Here is a 21,467-nt window from a genome sequence, read left to right on the forward strand (position 1 = left end):
CACCACCCTGCTCCCCCACAACAGACACCCCTTGTGCACAGAACGTTCATCCCGTCAGGATGCAAACGCTGCAAATTCTGAGCCTACCCCAGCCCATAGGCCATCCCCTCCACACCCAATCCAAAACCCAGGAGAAGCCCTCCTTATCAATCTGCGCATAATTGCGCTCTGGCCTTTGCAGCATCCTGGAATAGTAGGCTACCAGGACCTCGCAGCCGTCCAGTAGCACGTGGGCCAAGACAGCGCCCACCCCATAGGGGGAAGCGTCGCAGGCCAAGACTAGCCATTCATCAAAGTGCACCAGCAAGCTGTTTGAAGTTAAAATGTCCTTGACTGCCTGAAAAGTGGCTGCTTGCTGGTTACCTGAAATTCACGGAGCCTGTTTGTCCAGAAGCCTATGCAGGGGTTCCGCTACTGCTGCCTTGTGGGAGAGGAATGCATGATTAAAATTTAAGAGGCCAAGGAAAGCTTGTAACTCGACCTTGTTGGTGGGAGCAGGTGCATCACAAATGGCTTTGATTTCGTCCTGCGCAGGGTGGATTCCACTCGTGTCCACCGTGTAACCTAGAAAGTCTATCATACAGACCCCTAACACACACTTCTCCTTTTTTACCTTAAATCCTGCCCCATCAAAATGCTGGCGCACCGCCCAAAGATGGAAGGCAAACTCTTCTTCGGTGGCCGCAGCGATCAGCACATCGCCAAAGAGCGGCTGAACCCCAGTGATACCTTTTAACAAAGAATCCATTATGTGGATCACAGCAGCAACTAAAAATATAAAATGCTCTGAGCCTGGGAAAACACAAAATGGTTCAGCATTGCAAGCTCCCCCCCCCCCCCCGCCCCAGGTCTATTCAGATTGGCAATGACTCTCCAGTGTAATATCCCCCTTTAGTTGTGGGTTCCCAGGTTAGAGTACTCACTAGGCACCAGTTCATTCAGCAGACACAAGCTGGATCAAAACATCTACCCTTTATTTGCAAAGAGCTTAAACTGGCCATAAACACTGCAAAAAGCTGCAAAACACTACATTAGCTCTACTCCATTGAAATACATGGCAGCACAAAGTTGCAAGGAAAACGTGAAACTGATTTTCCACAAAGATCTCTGGGTGCAGAGACCTTAATGGAAAATTCATTGGGTGTTCTCCTTGCAGGTTTGCAGAAGGAGCTGGGAATGTGGGTGGCAGCCTCAGAACTTCAAAGGCGGAGGCCAGGAGGGGGAGGGGGAAGGAGATTGCTGCAGGCCTGATGGAAGCTCTGGTGTGGCCCCCTGGCTGGGAGTTTGACAGTCCTCTTCTAGAGAGTCTTCAGTCGTGGTGCTTTGTTTACACACAAAATTTTATTCACATCGCAGCACTTCCTATAGTTATAAACTTCTCCCCAACCCCCCGAGTGTTCCACGGTGCTTTCGTTTCCCCCCTCTGATAACATTGCAATGTAATTGCACATGTGCAAAAAAAAAAAAAAAAGGTTTGCTACGTCACTGACAGGAGGCAGCTTGGCCCCTTTTCAAATTGATTGTGGAACACATGGGGTGAGTGCGATCCTGAGGTTAAAGCCCTGCCGCAGAACAAGTGGGCCAAAGTCAAAGCATCAGATGTGAGTTCCACTCTTTGCTAAAATGGGGTAAGCAGGTACTGCAGAAATGGTCTTGCTCTTAAAAAATAATAATTCAGAAGCAGAGCATCCCAGTGCTGAACTTCACTCGCAGGACATACCAGTGTTTTATCCTTGTAAACATTTGAAAGAGGGAAAGAACACGGCTCCTGTGGTGTGCCTGAGACTCTTCTTTGTTGCAAGGGATTGTGGGCTTCTCCTTTTGGATCATGTGGCACTGCCACTTTAGGCTGCAAAACCGGACTAGACCTGCCTGGGGTTCACTTCAGAGGGTCCTTGGATACATTCCTCCCCCCATGTAATTACTCCAGGCCTGGCCCCCTGTGCTAGATCTTCATGGTGTCCCTTCTTCTTTGGCAGGTGGCCTTCTGTTGCCAGGCTGCTTTTTGAGGACATCAATTGACACTTTCCCATGGGGGAGGTCCAGGCTCCCCCCTGCCAAGATCCTGAGGGCAATGGGTGGCATTTGTTATGGTTAAGAGATGTGCCTCAATGCCTTGGCAGGGAAGCATCCCTCCAGCCCTCCACCCGCAGCCTTTGGCCCCCTATGGCACTGCTGGCCTGTCAGTAAATGGGAGGCAAGTGAGGGGGCTTATTGGATGAGAAGCCCCATCATCTCCCCTCCCCCACCCCTCTTGAAATGAATGATTTTTTTTTTTTTTTGCAGTTCAGTCAAAAGGTGAGCACCATGTAGGCTGATGGTGCTATAAACATAACCCTACTGCTAAAGCACAGCTGCAAAACCTTTGCTATAACAATGTTTCATTTCCAAATTTTTACTCTATTACAGGGATGGAGCACCATCCATCCCGGCCCACAAGACTCCCAGGAAGGCAGGAGGAACAAGGTATTATTCCCATTTTAATCTTACTAGACCAGCTGTTAAGCAGCAAGCCATGTTGGTATATCCCAGAAGTGTATATCCTAGAAGTATATCCTAGTTCAAAGTTAGGGGGAGGCGACATGGTAGACCTCCCCTCCCCACCTAAGCCCTGCCCCAAAGCTCAGCAAGTCTCTTACTGCTCCCCCTGACAATATGCATCATTTCTCCCCTCCCTCCTTTGGTCACTCCCCCTTTAAAGACTGCTTTGCTTCAGATGCAGTTTCTTTAAACCCACCTATTCCTGAAGGAGCCTCCAAAGGTGCCAGCTCTCTGCCTTTGGCCTGGGAATGGCCTGGGTCAGTGGAAGAGGCAATGCCAAAAGAGGGAGGTGGGACCTTGGTCCTGTTTGTCCCCCTTGTTTTGCATCATGTCCCCACATACATGAGGCTGCAATGTTTATCTTCATTTTGATAGAATAAAAGTTATAAAAGTAGTGTCTATACTTATGCAATCCTATTCTTTCCTGCTACCTTGAGTGAGTTTATGCTGCTGGATTTTACAGGGAAATCTCATCAAAAGGTTTCATTTCCAAATCTGTGTCATCCTCAGTCACCCTCAGTTGTGGCTGTGTGTGGAACTTCCAGACCACAGATGCTAACCCTTTGGCACTCTTCACCTTCCCACGACAGGCAGAATCAGAGTAATTTCACTACACTGAAGATGCTGGCTTCCCTTGATGCATCGTGTACATTCTGCATGACCCTTTTTGCCTACAGTCTTTGTCTCACCCATACAGAATGTGCTGGTGGCCATGAGAGTAGCTGGTTTTGCAAAAAAGAAAAAAAGACCTGCAGATTCATGTTAGCTAAATGCAAACGCCAAGTGTGGAGTTAATAGAACTCTGAATGCCAGAGTTTTAAAAGTGGATAGTTTTTTTCCCCTTCTTCCATAATACTAGAACTCAGGGGCACCCAATGAAATTGATGAGCCATAGGTTCAGAATGGACAAAAGGAAATACAGGTAACTGAATTGTAGAACTCGCTGCCAATAGACGTAGTGGTGGCTACAAGGACAGACAGTTTGAAGAGGGAATTAGGTTCTGTAGCTACTATCAAAGGGAACCTTCCCATGCAGAGGCTGCAAACCTCTGATTCCCCCTGCTAAGAGGGAAGTCCTCAGCTGCTGGGCTCTCTGGCCCTCCAGGATATTGAGTTGGCCCCTGTGTGAAACAGGATGCTGGGCTAGGTGGGCTGCTGGTCTGATCCAGCAGGGTCTCCTGATGTCCTGATTGCTAGGGACAAACATCAGGGGGTGCTGTTGAGATTCTCTTGGCCACTATTGGGAAGGTAAGTGGGGCTGGATGGATCCATGTTGCGCTGGTCCCTTATGGTTCTTCTTCTGTACACTTATCTCTTTCTCCTTTGCCCTCTTTCTCCTCTGCTCCTGGTTCCATTATCTAATGGCAGCATTGACAGAGGTAGTTACTTGCTTGAATGAACAGTTTACATCTCATCAAAAGGTTTCGTTTCCAAATCTGTGTCATCCTCGGTCACCCCCCTGTGCCCTTTTAGTGCTGTGCTGTGAGTATTTCCAAAGACTGAAGCAAGGCCTCCTTACTGCTGTAGTCCCTCAGGATCCCAGCATCCTATCCACTGTATTGGAACTGATATTTGGGGGACACTGTCCCCCAAATTGCATTTGCAGCACTTTGAGGTCCCCCAAGTTTGCAGTGTGCAGCACCGGGTGAACCCCCAAAGTGGGCTCAGACATGGATGGCACGTGGTCAGTTGCATGCACAGGCCACAGATACGTGCTGGTCCAGCCTCCTCATTGCTCGAGGATGCCTGCAACTCTGCCCTCAGTAAAGAAAGACCTTCGTGAATCTCAGACAGGGGCTACAAAATGCTGCATTCCTTAAGCACAATTCTGCTGACCTAGCTAGCTCAGGCTATCCCAGTCCCATCAGATCTTGAAAGCTGAGTGGTTAGGACTTGGGTGGGAGACCACCAAGGAGGTCCAGGCTATGGCCAACCACCTCTGTTTGTCTCTTGCCTTGAAAACCCTACAGGGCTGCTGCAAGTTGGCTGTGACTTGACAATTCTTTCCACTGCCACCCCACCCCACCGCACCACCAACACTGTGTGAGTTTTTGAGTCCTACAGAACTCTTCTGGCAATCAAAGCCTTTTTTAACAAGAAGAACAGAGGGTGTTCAGCTCTGGTGCAGCAGGGCTCTGTCTGGTGACAGAGCAGGGGTGGCCAAACTTGCTTAATGTAAGAACCACATAGAATAAATGTCAGATGTTTGAGAACCACAAGACATGAATGTCAAATGAGAGCTGCAATACAGAACAGAAGGAAGGAAAATAGATGGGGAGACGTAGCAAGAAAGCAACTTTAAATGTATGCTCTAAGCCTGGTTGGCTTGGCTTCGAGAAGTGATTTAAAGAGAAAAATGCCTTCTCCAATCTGGCCAAAAGGGTGTTGGGGGCTTTAAGAGCCACACAATGGGTGATACCAGATGGGTGGTTAAAGCTGCTCAAGGGACAGGAAGCAGGAGGACCAAATGAGTTTGTTCACGCACTCCCATCCCATCCCATCCCTGCCCTGGTCCCGCCCCTGGCTTGCCGGGAGCCAGCTCAAAAAGGCCCACCCCTTTTCTGAGCGTCAACTGGAAGCTCCAGGGTGCTCCATTTCCATTTCCAGCTGGCTCTATTTGGGATGCCTTGAAGCTGTCCCAAACCGGCCGTCTGGTATCACCCAATATGTGTGAAAGGGCCACATGTGGCTCCCAAGCTGCAGTTTGGCCACCTTCATGATAGAGGAAGCCTTAATTCTGCAGCAAATCAGGCTAACATCAGTTTTATGAAAGTCTCCAGAGGGGGCAGGCCACCGGTGCTTCTCTGTGAGATCTTTTGAGGCACAATCCAATAATTTTTTCCACTGCTGCTGAAAGGGTAGAGGTCATGTGCAGTCCCAGCAGCATTCCCTCGATTCAGCTTTCAACATGCTCCCTGCAAGAGGATTTCTGTGAAACTTGGAACCTAGTGAATCTTAACTGGACCAAATGGAAGGAACTTTTTCCCTGTCTCTGGCCACCTGGCTTTGATCTCCATTTTCATACAACCACTTCTGCTTTTTTAGAGGCCTGTGGCATTATTGTAGAAAAAGCCCAGCAGGAACATTTGCATGTTAGGCCACACCCCTGATGCCAAGCCAGCCAGAACTGTGTTCCTGTGTGTTTCTGCTCAAAAAATGCCCTGGGCATACCTGACAGCATCTCCTCCCCTTCAGGGCCCTGGGGCTGTGAGGGGGGTGAGCCCATACAGAGCTGTCAGGAATCTTCACCTCTGATGACAGGAAAAGCTTCTGGGATCAGTGGTGCTGCTGGGTGGGTGCAAGCACACTGATGGGATTTATTATTTAGGGGGGGTAATTATCCAAGGGGGATTGTTATTTAGGGCTGTTTCCAGCTAGCACCGAGGAACACTCGATCACAAACTCAGTCATCTCAGTCATATCTGGATCTCAAACAGGACGCTAATAGGGCGTCTGTATGGTGTACCTCCCCTTGCAAGGATCAAGGGAGAAGCAAACTTTGTGATCTTTGCAGGCTTTCAGCAGTATGATGGTTGAACCAAGGAATCTGCCGAAAAGGCTACACAAACTTGGAGTCTGGCTGTGCAAAGCCAGGGCTAAATCCTGGAAGTCAGGCTGCAGATGGAAGGGGGGGCAGCTAACATGAAGGCTTCAAAAAGTCCTCTCATGCCCCTCCCCCTCCACATCATTAGAGTGCTTTTTGCTGGTGTTATAGAAAAGTAGTTGTAAGTATTCCACTGCACTATAAGGACATGTCTACTGCTAAGAAGAGAAAATGTGCCCAAGCAGATAGAGAAAACATTCAGTGAACCTGGGGAGAACCTGGAAGGCAGACAACTACATGGCAGTATCAGTCTTGAAGTTTGGGTGGGGGAAATACAGACCAAAGCCTCTGTGAGGAAGCACCCTACAGGAGACCTGGTGCTAATAACACCCTGTTGCTTGCAGTGTTCCCTCTAAGCTGGCTCGCAGTTTTTAGCCTCTTGATCACACATTTTTGTCCTAGCTCTGGAAAAATGGCCACAGAGCAAACTAATTTATGCAGTAGCTCAGAACTTTAATGCCAGTAGCTCACAAAGTAGAATATTTCCTCACAAGACTCCATAGCTTAGAGCAGGGGTGCCAAACATGTGGTCCGGGGCCAAATCAGGCCCCTGAAAGACTCCTATCAGGCCCCCGAGCAACTGGCTGTCATCTGCTTCCCTCTCCCTCTCTCTTGCTTCCTTCTGCATCACAGCTTGCTTTGCCAGGTTTGCTCAGTCGCACAGGAGCTACATAGCAGAGCCTCAGTGATTTTGCCAGGCTCTCTAAATTGCACAGCAGAGCTACTGAGCCAAGCCTCTCTTCCTTCTATTGGCTGAGGATCCCCTCCTCCCCCCGCCAGTACCCTGGGGAAGGAAGGAAAGAGCCAGAGCTTCCTTTGCCTAGTTGCCTGGATTGCATAGAAGAGATACAAAGAAAGCACCTTTAAGATCAATGAGTGCTAATGTTTTAAGCGTGTGTTTTTACGAATCTTTAACTGTTTGTGTTCTTTATAAAGTTTGTATCTCCGCTACCTGGCACTTCGTTTTATGACACACATGGCCTAGCCCGACAAGGTCTCATTTATGTTGGACAAATGAGTTTGACACCCTTGGCTTAAAGGGAGTATCGGTTGCTTACAAGCCAGAGGCCGGAGCTCTTCTCATCCATCAGTGAGCTGAAATTCCTGTGGAGAGCATGGTGGCAGCCAGGACTTTTTTTTGGTAGAAGAAGCCTAGCAGGAACTCATTTGCATATTACACCACACCCCCTGACACCAATCCAGCTGGAACTGTGTTCCTGTGCCTTCCTGCTCACAAAAAGCCCCAGTGGCAACTCCCAAAGGCTTCCTTTGGTGCATGGAATGCTGCTGGATCCAGGCTAATGCTGAAATGGCTTTTTGAGTTCTGTGCTTGCTTTTGTGCCTTGATGTTGTTGGTGATTTTTTTGGAGACCCTTCTGGCAACTGGTTGTTTCTTTTGCCCTCACTGTTCTCAGCCTTCTTTCATTTTATTAGCTGTTGGCAATCCTTGTGGTTTTGTCCATGGTGTCATCGTGCTACAGCTGTGTAATGATTTCACCAGTGCTAGGGCATGAGTCTCTGCAGCCAATCGGGTTGAACAGCCAAGTGCAAAGAAGAGGGGTCATAGAGAGGGCACCTCAGAAGCAGGGGGGGGGGCAGAAAGCATCAGAACAACTTGAGGTTACTGTTTTTTAACTTATTTTTTCCATGTAGCTTTGACTCAGCTCTAATTTGAACCATTTTATTTATTTATTTGGGATTTTGTGGATGGGGCAAAGTTCTCTGAGGCTGCGGTTATAATCTTCCTCTGTTTTATGGGCATATTTCAGAGCACAAGCTAGAGATAGGAAGGAAGAGATGCTTGGTTATTTTTACTTATTTCAAATCTTGGCTTCTCCTCTCCGCCCCTCATGTGAGGTTCCCCCCCCCATGTGAGGCCTCTCCTCTCCCCCCCCCCCCCTCCAGTGAGGTTTTTCATCACACCAAAGTGATCTGCTGCTTCTGCTAAGTCACACCCACATAATTTGATTAAGATTTCTATATGATTGAGCAGCAGAAAAAGAGTTTATGATACTATGCAGCTGTCTGAGAGGCAGGCAGAGGAATATTGGGCTGAAAATCTCACAGACTTTGGGCATTTGGGGGGCGTTCTGGGGCCCAGTGCAATGATGTCACTTCTGGGTGATGTCAGGGGTGACACTTTGGTTTTTGTGCAAAACTGTGGGTTTTGACTCCAAAACCATAGAGTTTGTCCAAAAACCAGAGCATTACTGTGTGACATCCCTAGTATGATGACATCACCAGGAAGTGCCATCATTGTGTTGGCAACATTGGAGGTGACGTCACTGTTTGGGAGTGCGTTTTCCCCCACTGACTGATGGTAGGCCAAAGCCCTCAAAAGCAAGGGAACCCCCACCGGGACCTGAGCGCTTGCAACCCTATACCAAGTTTGTGGGCCAGAAGGGTGTTCTGTGTGCTGTGCTCCCACAGGCTTTGTGGCCAGTCCACACAGTCACTCTGAGGTGGCGGTGAAGTCTGGCCTTTGGAAGACCTAAGACTGCAGCTCTCTCTCAGGTCTTGTTCTAGAAAGCTGCTGAAATGGTGGCAAGCATGTGGAAAGTTGTGATCTTGAACTATGTCAGAGATGTTTCAACACAGCTGCGAGATCAGTTAGTGTTCCCATACCAAAAGCCAGCCTGAGGCGTGACATTGAAAATGAGAAAAGAGAAAGAATTGTAGTTTTTCAGAACTATAATTTCTACACATATAGAAAGTCTCACTTGGGTTTTCCCTTTACTGGCCTTTTGTAAGAGCAACTGAGGAAATCTGGGGAAAGAGTGCTATTTGATTTTCTCTCCTCCTCAGCCCCATACTTCACTCTGTGGCTGCAGACTTAGGACCAATGGAAGCCTCTCAACATGGCTCCCTGCCCTCAAGAATCTGCCCAGCCCATGGGTATCTGTCTCTCCTCTACAGAGCTGGGAAAAGATCAAAGTGATCCAAGCTGAAAAGAGAACCTGATTTTAGAATTTAACATGATTTGATTAACCAGTTGCCAGTACTTCTCACAATTCTCAATGGGCGTTTTCGCACTCACCTTCAGCCGGCGCGACCCCCCTCTTCACCGCGCAGGATCTGCGCGGATTTTGCACGTAAAGCCGTGGAGCAGCCGGAAGAGCCGGAAACTCCCGGCGCTTTTGCGGCGCAAACGTAAACCGCCAAAAAGCAGTTTCCTTTTGCGCCGGGAGTTTCCGGCTCTTTCGGCTGCTCCGCGGCTTTACATGCAAAATCCGCGCAGATCCTGCGCGGTGAAGAGGGGGGTCGCGCCGGCTGAAGGTGAGTGTGAAAACGCCCAATGTCTGTTCATTGCTCCTGCCCAGGCCATATGAGCAGAACAGCTTCTGATTGCCCCACTCTGTTTCGCAGTCTCGGCACCTTTCTTGATCTCTTTTGCATAGTTGCAGGCATTGGTGCTGTTCACTAGAACTTCCAGTCTTAAGACCAGAAAACCTGAAGGGTTCCCAAACCCCTCTTCAAAAGACTCCATTCAGAGCTACAGACTTATTTTTTCTCTCTGTTTGCATTCCAGCGGTGCAGGAAGAGAGGCAGCGAGGGAAAGACCGCAATGAGAATGAGGTTGAGTCAACGAGCAATGCAAATGAGGACATGCCTGTGGAGAAGATTTTAGAAGCCGAGCTGGCAGTGGAGCCAAAGACAGAGACATACATCGAAGCAAACATGGGCCTGACTCCAAACTCGGTAAGGAAACAAATGCCAACACTGTTTCTTTGGGCTGCTCCTTAGATAACTTGAAAAACAATTAGACAAATTAATGATGGTGAATCAGTCTTTATTAAAAACAGACCAACATGTCATAATATGTATAATTCACAGTATATATAGATATAGGAGATAAACCCTTATTAATTAAGAGATGCAAAATTATTAAAATATTAAAATTATTAAATACCTAAAACTTTCTGTTGAACTTTACAAGCAGCTACACAAAATTTTGCGCTGAGAGCTACAACCTGTGAGTTTTCACCTAAAAGTAGCAATCTGGCCTGTGTCAAATTCAAAACATCCAGGATATTTGCTAAGGAAAGACATAATAAACTTAGAACAGATCTCTTAGTAAAAAGGGCAGTGAAGAAAAACATGTTCTGTCATTTCAAATTCCCCTGTGCCTACCATAAGGACCTTTTTGTATCAATCCTCAAGTACCACAGAGGGGAGAGCTTGCCATCTGGCAAGAGAGAATGCCCTCTGTTGACTAGGAGTCTCCAGCTGGGGAGATAAGCAGCTAAGCAACTATACATCTCCGGAAGCTTCCGGTTGGGCAGCATCCAGTACGAACATCTACAGCAGAGCTCTAAGGATTTTAAGGTTTTATTTTTTATTGCTTGCCAAGTTCTATTCTGCTCTTTTGGTAACAGCAGATATTGTATTGCCTACCCAGCTTATCAAGCTCAATACATTTGTTTGGCTTGCCAGAAGGAGTTGTTAAGCATTTTTTTTTGTCTAGTGGTTATCTTCCGAGGTTCCTGCAAGAAAAGACTTAAACCTCACTGCTTCCTGTTTTCTCCTGACTGGGCTGGGTTAAAAATGTACAATAATCCTTATTGACTTGGAATGTTTTGAGGGCTGTTGCCAGAAGTTGAGTAAGAGCAAGGTCTCAAGTGTTAGGAGAGGAAGCAGCCTCTGATGTCAAGCTTGTTAATTCTCTTCTCCCTAGTTTACTGCTTGCTTCTTTTTGAACACTATGAGGCTTTAAGTATTTATTCTTCACTCTGTCTGCTGTCACGTTAGTAACTATTTTAACTTGGAAGCAAGCTTATAATGGGGTCACTTAAGCGTAAGGGAGTCGGAAGAACTCTTCCCCCCCCCCCCAAAAAAAATCGAAGATTATTTCTCCATTCAAGTACCTCAATTCAGCAACAAATTTTCAGCTCTGGCAAACTTTTCTGACTCCCCTTCGGTAACCAGAGCCTCAACTGCTGCAATTGGTGCTTCAGCTGCTGCTGATGCCGGCAAACTCTGTAATGATGGAAGGGGTTGCAGCAATGGAGACATTGCTCACAGCTCAAATTCTCCTAGGTTCAAGAGAGTGTCAGCCCAAGCAGCAAGCTCTTGCCATGTAAATGACCCTGTTAAAGCCTGTAGCTGTACTCTGGCTGATTTCTGTGTCCTTACGGTGAGAACTATGGAGCATATTAACAGTAATTTAACTTTCTTACATTCTAAACTGGCCACAGCCAGAGTTATAATAAAATACCAGCATCTCACTCTAGGACCACTCTACGTCAGCTCCTGCCTGGCACTTGACATTACAACCACACAAAATATGTTTAACAATTGGTGATTGTAAGGGCCATATTCCATCTTGGCATACAAAACCTATTGTGGTGAGGCATTTAAAGTCTCTCTTGTCAATTAACCATGTTGAACTGATACCAGTTGAGCAGCTGAACAACTCCAATTTAGTACATAAGGTCCTGTTACATTTTGGCTGATCAAGGTGGCTTTGGTATGCCAGACTTAAGTGTATACCATAGGGCCTATATGTTGGCAAGTGTTAGTAAGTGGAGGCAAGATGTAGGGAAGGAATCTCCAGACTGGGTGGCTCTCGAGGCTTCAACAGTGGCCCCTCTTTCTACGCTAGAGGTTTTGGGTTCGAAGCACCACCAAGGGGAAGTATTGCTTCCAACAGTTCAGGCCACCAGGCGATTATGGCAGCTAATAGGTACCAAGCAAGGCTTTAACGCCTTCTTACATGGATCAATGACTCTTTGGGGAAACCCAGAATTGAGGATTGGAGGGTGCCAAGTGGTCTGGAAGGGTTGGATTGAAAAAGGAATAATAACTCTTGATCATCTACGAGACCCAAACAGAGAAGAATTCTGGACATTTAAGGAGCTTCAAGACAAGTATAATCTTGATTCTAACCAATGGCTACATTATTACCAAATAAAGACGGCGCTGACGCAGCTGCTGGGTCCGGATGCCTTGGCCGCCCCTGATCCACCATCCCTTTTAGCTGTATTAAGGCGGACATGGCAGCAAGATAACCCAGTGCAAGCCCTGTACACATACTTTCGATATGGGACGCAACAACAACAGCTAATTGAAGAATTACGGGTAAAATGGGTAGATGAACTGAACCTTAATATTCTACCATTCCAATGGTTCACAATCAACAGGGCGATCCGAAAAGTTTCTAAAGATCAACGCTTGATATTAATTCAGCAAAAAATTCATTTCCGTATTTACTGGACACCTGTTCGACTACACAAATTTAACCTCTTGACTTCACCAGCATGTTGGCGATGCCAGGGAGGTGAAGCGGGGCTAAGCCACATGATTTGGTCATGCCCGGTGCTGCTTGATTTCTGGGGCGATATACTCAGGTGGATAAACCGCGTATTGGGAGGTCAGCACAGATTCACAGCCATGCAAGTTCTTTTAAACTACTTCCCGTCAACATGGGTGTTGTCTCGCCCACAGCGATATTGGGGATTTCGGGCACTGATGACGGCAAAGAGGATAATCATGCAGATGTGGAGAACGGATTTTTCAGGAACCGTAGCGCAATGGTTAGAGGACATGCTGCGATTGGCGGTGGATGAAAGGCTGGTCTACCGACGAATGATGCAACAACAACAATTCGAGGACATTTGGGCACCATTTTTGGCGGCTGTCAATAATTTACAGGGTCCGGGATGTGATTTTGAACATAGTTCCCTCTAGGCTGTGGGGGCCAAGGTGGTCCAGAGAGCTATATCAAGTATTAGGCATACAATAGGCAGTGATAGATAAGTATGGGCAACAAGGGTGATGGGTCACAGGGTGCTGGATGAGTGGATAATTGTGAACTACGTAATTTTTGTTTGTTTAATTGTTAAATACTTATTATTACTATGGATTTGTTATATATACTAATCTCAATAAATGACGAATATATATTTAAAAAAAAAAAACATTTTGGCTGTTCAAAAATTCCACAACTTCTATTGAGCAAGAAAGCCTTTCTCAGGACCAAAGGAAAACTGCAAGAGTTTTCCAGAATACCACAGTAGCCCCGTTATTTCCTCCATCTTCTACAGCTGTACTGTCCTGGCTGATACTTCTCCCAGTGCCTCTAATTCCATCACCGCTAACTACAGCACATTAAACAAATCTAAGCCGAACAACCTAACCAATTGGAAAGACCCTGATGAGACCTCTTGTCTATTGAGAGGGCATCTGGTGGGACATCTCACCTTGGAAGAAGACCTTCTGGCTACTTATAAAAAGCTGATAGCATATATGATCAACAGTTAATTACAGCCAGACTGGAGGAATTATCATGCCTTTTGCTGAACCAGAAGAGTGAGGAGCCACCGAACTCAACCCTCCCGCAAGATCCAGTCAATATGACCTCGCTTCCTTCCTCCCCTCAGAACCCAGCTGGCTCAGTGAACCAACCAATGGTTCATCCTCATACAGCCTTTGGACTAGCTAGCCCTGTGCAGCCCAGTGTTTCTAATCCTAGTTAATCTCCTTCTGGAACAAACGGTGGTCTGAATATTAACAATGGCTATATTAATTTTGATAGTAATAAATCTCTGGAACAGCTGTTAGAGATTGACAATCAACAAAACTCCAGCCTGAAGTTATTATCCTGGAACATGGGCTAATATGAAACTGGACTATGACTTTTGTTCTTTCCTAAAACAATTCAAGATTATTTTTCTCCTAGAAACCTGGACACAATCTGCAACCTTCCTTCCTTGAAGGATTCTCAACATTCTTCTTGCTCGGGTTCAAGAGTAATCCTCGGGGTCATTTCCAACCTGGTTTAAAACTCTTGTTCTCTCCACATTCTAAATTTAAACTGCAGGAATTATCTGTTTGTAACCCTCTTTCCCATGCTTTTCATTTCAGCCTTCAGAACTTTGCTTTTATTGTTGTCAGTGTCTATTTATCTCCTGCACCTGATAAACTTTCCCTATGCTCTCTTTGGGACTGTTTGATTTCATACCTTGAACAATTAGAATATTGTTTTCCTATCGTAGACATTATTCTTCTTGGTGATTTTAACTCCAGAATTGGTAAAAATAATCGTGATCTTTTGGCTGCATTGAACTTCAATCCAAACAACTTCCTCCCATATTTTTTTAGTCTGGGCACACAGATATTAATCAGGTGGGGGCACTCCTCTCTAAATTTTGTTTGCAGTTTGATAAATTTATTTTGAATGGTTCCCATGAAGGTGATATCTCGGGGGAATTTACCTTTGTATCCACCGGAGGTTGTAGTGTATTGGATTATATTTTAACCCCTTTATCTTTAAAGCTAACATAGAGCTCTTCAATATTGATGTTCGTTCTGAGAATGACCATTTCCCTCTGGTTTTCTCAGTCACTCCCCAGACACACCTTGAACGTGATTTAGCTTCACTAGCTATCATCTGAGTCCTTTCCCATATTTATTTGGCCACATAATCTTACGGAGAGTCCACTAACAGGCAATCAAAGACTTGTGTTTTTCACTTATGACCTCAAATCCTTCAGAAGCTATCTCCTTATATGACATTTTAATTTCAAATTTCATTTCTTCACTTAATCCAGCTCCCATCTCAGTTCTCTAATATAAACTCAATCATAATCCTTGGTTCGATAGAGATTGTATATGTCTGAAGTGCACTCTTCACTCCATTTATCATAGTTTTCAGAGCCAAAAAAAGTCTTCATTATTGAAGGATTATTCTATTGTCAAGCAACAGCTAACAGACCTAATCAAGGCCAAGAAACTCCAGTATGCTAAGGACCAGTGGCAGTTTGGTCCTAGCAAAGTAGTTAGGGCAAAGGACTGTGGGAAATTTTGGGCCTTAATTTCTGGTGTCTCGTGGATTAAACCAATTTCATCACCACCAATCCCACCTCAAACCTGATTTTCATACTTTTAAAATCTTTTTAATTAAGATGGTGCTAGTTTCTCCAGTTCTACTGAACAATATCGCTGTGATGCCTGAGAGGCCACCAGTGGCTCCTGAGGAGATTATTACACACATCTTAAACCAAAAAATGTCCTCTGGTTACCCCAAAACTATTGAAGTCCCACCCTGAATGGTGGTCTCCCCCCTTAGCTGTTTTGCTCACTATGATAAAGAATACTGGACTAATGCTGTTATTGTCCCTATTTTCAAAAAGGGCGATCCTTCTTTACCCAACAATTGCAGACCAATCAGCCTTCTGTCAGAAGTTGGCAAGCTTTATGCAAAACACCTAATTAAATTAGAAGGATGGATGAGCGAGCATAATATATTAGGCCCAGATAGGCTAACATAAATAGGGTTTCACAGTAGAAAATTTATGCTGGACCACTATATAGTATTGTCACATCTATTTGCTAAATATCGTTGGAAATCTGGTAACAAGCTTTTTATTGCTTTTTTAGATCTTAGAGCCACATTTGACTCAATCCCTAGAGATCTCTTATGGGACAAGTTAGTCCCCAAGGAGACTAGATTACTTTTTAAAATTAAAAATCTTTCCACTCATACTAGTTGCCAGGTCAAATTCAGCCTCCAGGCAAACCTAACTCCAAAAATCCCATTCTGAAAAAGCGTAACACAGGGTTGCATTCTTGCCCCCTCTTTGTTTAATCTGTTTTTAAATGACCTGGCCTGTGCCTTGTCCAAAATTGACGGACACTCACCTAAAAATGGTCAACACCATATTCCAATTTTTATTATGCGGATGACCCTCTTCTACTTTTGTGTTCCTGAATTTGTGTTCCCAATTCTTTTATATGCGGATGACCCTGTTTTACTTTTGTGTTCCTGAGGTGCCTTTTATATCTGTGTTTGTCTCACTGTAATAACAACAGACTAACCTTGAATTATAGGAAAACAAAGATCTTAGTTTTTGCTAAATCCTGGAAACAATTTACATAGACAGTTCAGGGAAATTCTGTTGAGCAGGTCAAATCTTTTAAGTATCTGGGGATTAATTTTTATTATAATGGAAGCTGGGTCACACACCGTAAATGTGCCATTAATTTAGCTACAAATAGCACTGCCACTATTGGCTGTTTCTACTATCTGAGAGGCAATAGGTATGCTCCCATGGCCTTTAATGCAAAATCTAGCTCACAACTCCTCGATGGAGCTCCAATTTGGACAAGGACAATTAATCAAACAGTGGAGGGGCTACAATTTTTTTTACAAAAAATCTTCTGTCTCCCTAATTGTGTTCCATACGCTGCAGTTTGTCTTGAAACTGGTCAGATGCTGTTAGAAACCCGGGCTTGGCTGTAGACTATTAAATTTTGGCTTCACCTTTTGTTTAATTCTGATTTGAACTCTTTCACCTTTTTAATGCTGACAGACTTTCATGAATCTAATTGGTTAAAATTAATCTAAAATAAAATTAGGTCTGTAGGTATTTCCCTGAACTCATTTTATTTATCATCTGCCTCAACAATATTTCAGATAATCCAGCGCAGGCTTCTGGATATCCAATCTAGTACTTGACTGAGACAGCTAGGAAAAACTGCTCTCCAATTCACTTGTATCTCAGACAGATACAAAGTATCTAGAACTCAGTGAGGCCTGATAGGTTGGTGAACTCTCAACATTGCTCAACGTCCAACAATGTTTTCTTTAAGATTAGTTTTGCCTGATCAAGCCCATCTCTAAAACAGAATGAGGGGGAAAGCCCAGACTCAGCAGCTTGTTACTTACTGCCTTCAGTCAAGATGATTGAGAAACAAGGGAATTAGACCCTGTGGGATGCAGTTTAGCTTTAGCCAGAGGTTGATGAAGGCGAGGCATACCCTGTCCAAAACTTTAACCAAACCAATCTCCAGGTGCAAATTTGCATTAGAGACACATCGAGGCCTTGTGAGGACTGTTCTTACGAATTTTGATTGCACTTACTCCAAGGGTGCCAAGCAGGAAGATGCAACCCAGGCATTGTCCCATATAAAATTTGGCCTGGAATAATTTAATATAATGTAATGTATTGTTCTCCCTTGGTGCGCAGGAATTTGACTATGGCATGGACAGATCTTTGGCCAGCATCAGCTCTGTATTCACAGTGTGCTTCCTTGCCCCAGAGGCTTGCCATACAACCCCCAGGTACTTAAAATTGGCCACCTTTTCTATCTTGTCACCATTGATACTCTACCCCCTGGTTTGGAGATATAATTTTATTGTAATTTTAAATTGTGCTTTGATTGATGGTTAGCCGCCCGGAGTCCGTTTGCAGAGAGGGCGGATTAGAAAACTAAAGTAATAAATAAATACAACAGCTCTATGAAACTAAGAAGCAGCCTGTAGCCACTAGGGAGGGCCTGTGGGGGCACTGCCCCCTGTCTTCCAGGAGGCCCTCCAAGCTGCAGCCTGCTTTTTTCCTTTTTTGCCAGAAGAAAGCTTATGAGAAGTGGCAAGACCCACAGTGGATGACTTTTTAAAAAGCCCCCTGACTTTTAAAATCTTGACTATGCCCCTGCTAATCCTGCACCATCCCTCCTTCCAGTGGCTCCCTAGGTTCTTTTGTGCTCTCTTTTTTCGCTCTATCTCCAGGCAACTTCTGTGGTGAAGGAGAAGAGTTTGCAAGCCTGTCTATTTCCCCCTCCATCTCCTCCTCAGAAATGGCTAAAATATTTGCCTACCTATGGGTCAGCACTCAGAGGCTGATTGAGGGCCTGATGCAAAGCACACTTACTTGGAAGTAAGCCTGCATTTAGTCCCTCCTTGACCTCCGGGAGCCACTTAATGTGGCTCCTGAGGCACAGTTTGGCCACCCCTGGTTTAGTCCTAGAAATGGAGTCAAAGGCTTATTTCAAAAAGTGAAAAAATAGCCATTATTTTTGAGAATTCTTGAAGAACAGGTGAGGTGCCAGAAGACTAAAAGGTAAAGGTAGTCCCCAAAGGTAGAATAGCGAGTGGACAAATAGCCTTTCTAAAATAGGGAAGGACAAAACAAACCAAAAACAAATTTTATAATTTCATTTCTGATTTAAAATTTTCATTTAGCTCTGAAACTTAGCCAAACCACATATAGAACTTCAAACAGAGGAGAAAGGTTGGATATAATGATCTTATTTTTTTTTCTTCTTCAGGCACATTCTCCCAGTAGTGGAGGTGGTTTTAGTTTCTTGCCAGAGGGCACGTAAGCTTCCCTCTGTACTTTCCCTTTTTAGGGAATCATAGGAAACAAATCCTCAGGCATTGAGGAGGGTGTTTTTAGTTTAAAAGGTTCCACATGTTGGGTGTTTAGGTTTTGGGGATCAGAGAGAAACTAATCTTGGAAAAGGTTCATTTTTTGAATTCAAGCTTAGAAAATCAATGTCGGTGGCACTTAAGGTTGGTACATGGAATTGTCGTGGCCTGGGTAACCCAATAAAAAAACCAAAGGGTTGCCAACTTGGTATATAAGAAGCGGATCAACATACTGTGCATGCAAGAAACCCACCAGAAAAAAAACCAGGCTCAACTTTTGAAATCCAAATCGTTCACCCAACAATTCCAAGCCCCTGGTTCCTCAAAGGCCAGGGGAGTAGCCATTTTAATTTCGAAAAACGTCCCCTTCATTCTAAAAAAGGAACTGGCAGCTCCAAGAGGGCGTTTTCTTTTTATTTCTGGGGATCTTGACAGCCAACAAATCACCATAGCCTCAATATATGCGCCCAATTCCCACCAAATTGAATTCATAGAAGAGTTTCTCAGGAAACTCTTTGATTTTCAAACAGGAGAAGTAGTTATAGGGTGTGACTTAAATCTTATTTTGGACCCAGCAGTAGACCGCACTTACCGAAACAAAATGATAAAACATGACCGGTCTTCGTCACAGATGCTCCAAAAACTTATTAATGCATACAATCTCCAAGATGTTTGGAGTTCCCTCAATCCTACTTCAAAATCATATACGTTTTATTCGCCAGTACACAAAATATATTCCAGAATTGACTATCTTTTTGTCTCACACTCCTTAATAGGCAAAATCTCAGATGCAGACCTTGGGGACAGAACAATTTCAGATCACGCTTGGGTAATATGCAAACTAAATTTCCAACAATCAGACAGTAAAGGCTTTAACTAGTCATTTAACCCTTTATTGCTGCAACACAACGGTGTTTGTGAAGACATTATAAAACAAATTCAAGAGTTTTTTAAGTTTAATGCTAAGTGTGGAGTAGTCCAGGATGTCGTTTGGGACTCATTCAAAGCGGTGTTAAAAGGCAAGTTACTATCTATCTCTTCGCACTGTAAAAAAGAAAGACAAGGATTAATCTCAGACCTTAGAGCTTCCATTAAAGAGATGGAAGTAAAGCATATGAAATTTGGAGGGAAAAAATTGCTTTAAAAACTTAATATGGAAAGGAAGAAGCTTGAAGCTCTTGAGACGTCAGGGATCCAAAACAATTTGAGATTTCTTAAGCAGAAATATGTAACTAAAACACCTAGGGCGGTTAAACTATTAAAATACAGGATGGGGCAACAAAAATCATCTACCTTAATTTATACTCTGTGCTCTTGCCAAAGGAGATATCATTAATACCTCAAAAGGGATAACTCAAATATTCCAAGACTTTTACCAGAACCTTTACTCTTCCAATAATCCAGTGGCTCAACATTTGGTCAAATCCTCGTTTTAGAACCCCGGCTCTGAATTTAAAACTGCAGCATCTTAAAATATGGATTAGATGGTACCTGACGCCAGTAAGGCTTTTCCATTCCAAGCTTAAAACAGACCCACTCTGCTGGAAAGGGTGTAAACAAATAGGCTCCTTCATACACTGTTGGTGGGACTACCCCATCATCCAAGGCTTCTGGGTTAAAGTTTTACCTACCATTGAAAAGATCATTAATAGCTCCATACCTAGGAAACCAGAAGTGATTTTATTACTGGACTGGTCAGAACTTAAGCTAACTCAACTAAAAAAGGAGTTGGCAGTGTTACTTATCTTGGCAGCCAAGCTTCTGATTGCTTCCAATTGGAAGATTTCAGCTAATTCTAATTATACTTTAGATAGTTGGCTCCTAAAAGTCTGGGATGTTTTAGTTTCTGATAAAATAGCTGCACAAAGTAAGCAGCAAGAGACTCCACAATTTAACAATTGTCAAGCATCTTGTCTCTTTATTGTTTCCTTTTTACCATGCCTATATTACTGACTGTTATTTTAATGTAGTGCACATCAAAGCCATGTAACCTTTCTTTCATTCTCACTAGCAGCAAATGCAGGAATGTCCACTTTGAAGATAAGGCCGCTGGGAATACTTTCTCAGGCTCATGTTGGGAGTCTGAACCCAGGATGTAGCAAACCGCAATGGTAGATAAAATAGCAAGTGTGTGAATTTCACATGCTAGGGTAGAAATTCCTAAGGTGTCTTTGATGTGCCCCCTTAAAGCTAGTACTCTTGAGTTACATTGTATCACTTCCAATCTCGTGCCTATTCAAGCAACATGGATTATCAATAAACCAGTACTTTGTTTCAAAAAGGACTTGTTATTTTGAGATCTGATGCTTGACAACAATGAGTTCCTGGAAAGATGGTTTTATTTCTTTGACTATATAGAAAATTCCAATTTAGCATATTGTAAAGTACCTCTGAAATACAAAAAACTTCGTTGTTTATTGAACAAACTGCTTGTAATGAAAGGTGAAGGGGGAGAGGAAGCTATATGTGAAGATTATGTATATATCTCTGATCCTTTGTTAATTGAAAAGTTATTATGCTGCACAGATGTACTGATTTTTTGGTTTGTTGTTGTATATGTAAAGTTCAGATAGCATGTATGCAATGACACTATTGGGGCTACTCCTAAAATGTAAACATAACCAGAATTTAATTGTTATAATCCAGGCTTTTGTCTCTAGGAGTCTTTGATTGGGCTCTAAGTGTATAGCTGCATAGGGCGCACACGCTGGCAGCCCCAATATTTTCCTTTAAAAGTTGGATTGTATTTGTTCTACTGCTTTATTAAGGACTGTGATCCAGATTGGAATGCCATGAAGCAGTTTAGCACTGATGTTGGGGTTAAAAACTCTAAAGGCTGCAGGAATATAGTGATTTCCCTTAGTATAATAGTGATTGCAAGTATGTTAGTATTCACAGATTTTATCACTTCTTTTTTGTGGGTAACCCATCTAGCACTATAGTGGAAACAGACTCCTAGTATCTAAAGCTTTCAACCTGTTCAGTCCCGTTCCCTCTTAACTTGACAGGTTTTCCCGAAAGCCATGATTTTGAATTTATTAAAATTTAAGGTCTGTTTATTCAATTCACAATAGTCTAAAAAGCAAGATAACATCCCTTTTCATCCCTGTTTCTGAAAGGGAGAATAATAGAGCATTATCTGCATACAAAAGGAGAGGTACGTGCGTTACCCCT

General features: G+C 44.0%; 1 protein-coding gene across 3 annotated transcripts in view; it reads left to right on the forward strand.

Annotated features, from left to right (window-relative positions):
- RXRA (retinoid X receptor alpha) overlaps positions 1 to 21,467 on the forward strand; it is a 288,115-nt gene that overhangs the window by 239,337 nt on the left and 27,311 nt on the right. For 2 of the 3 annotated variants that reach the window (XM_060250971.1, XM_060250972.1), the window contains exons 5-6: positions 2,410 to 2,466; positions 9,675 to 9,844. In XM_060250971.1, the coding sequence (XP_060106954.1) occupies positions 2,410 to 2,466; positions 9,675 to 9,844 (227 nt within the window). The remainder of the gene's footprint in view (positions 1 to 2,409; positions 2,467 to 9,674; positions 9,845 to 21,467) is intronic. The other variant, XM_060250973.1, reaches the window with a different exon arrangement.

The sequence above is a fragment of the Heteronotia binoei genome, chromosome 12 (genome assembly GCF_032191835.1).
Source record: "Heteronotia binoei isolate CCM8104 ecotype False Entrance Well chromosome 12, APGP_CSIRO_Hbin_v1, whole genome shotgun sequence".
NCBI classification, from domain to species: domain Eukaryota; kingdom Metazoa; phylum Chordata; class Lepidosauria; order Squamata; family Gekkonidae; genus Heteronotia; species Heteronotia binoei.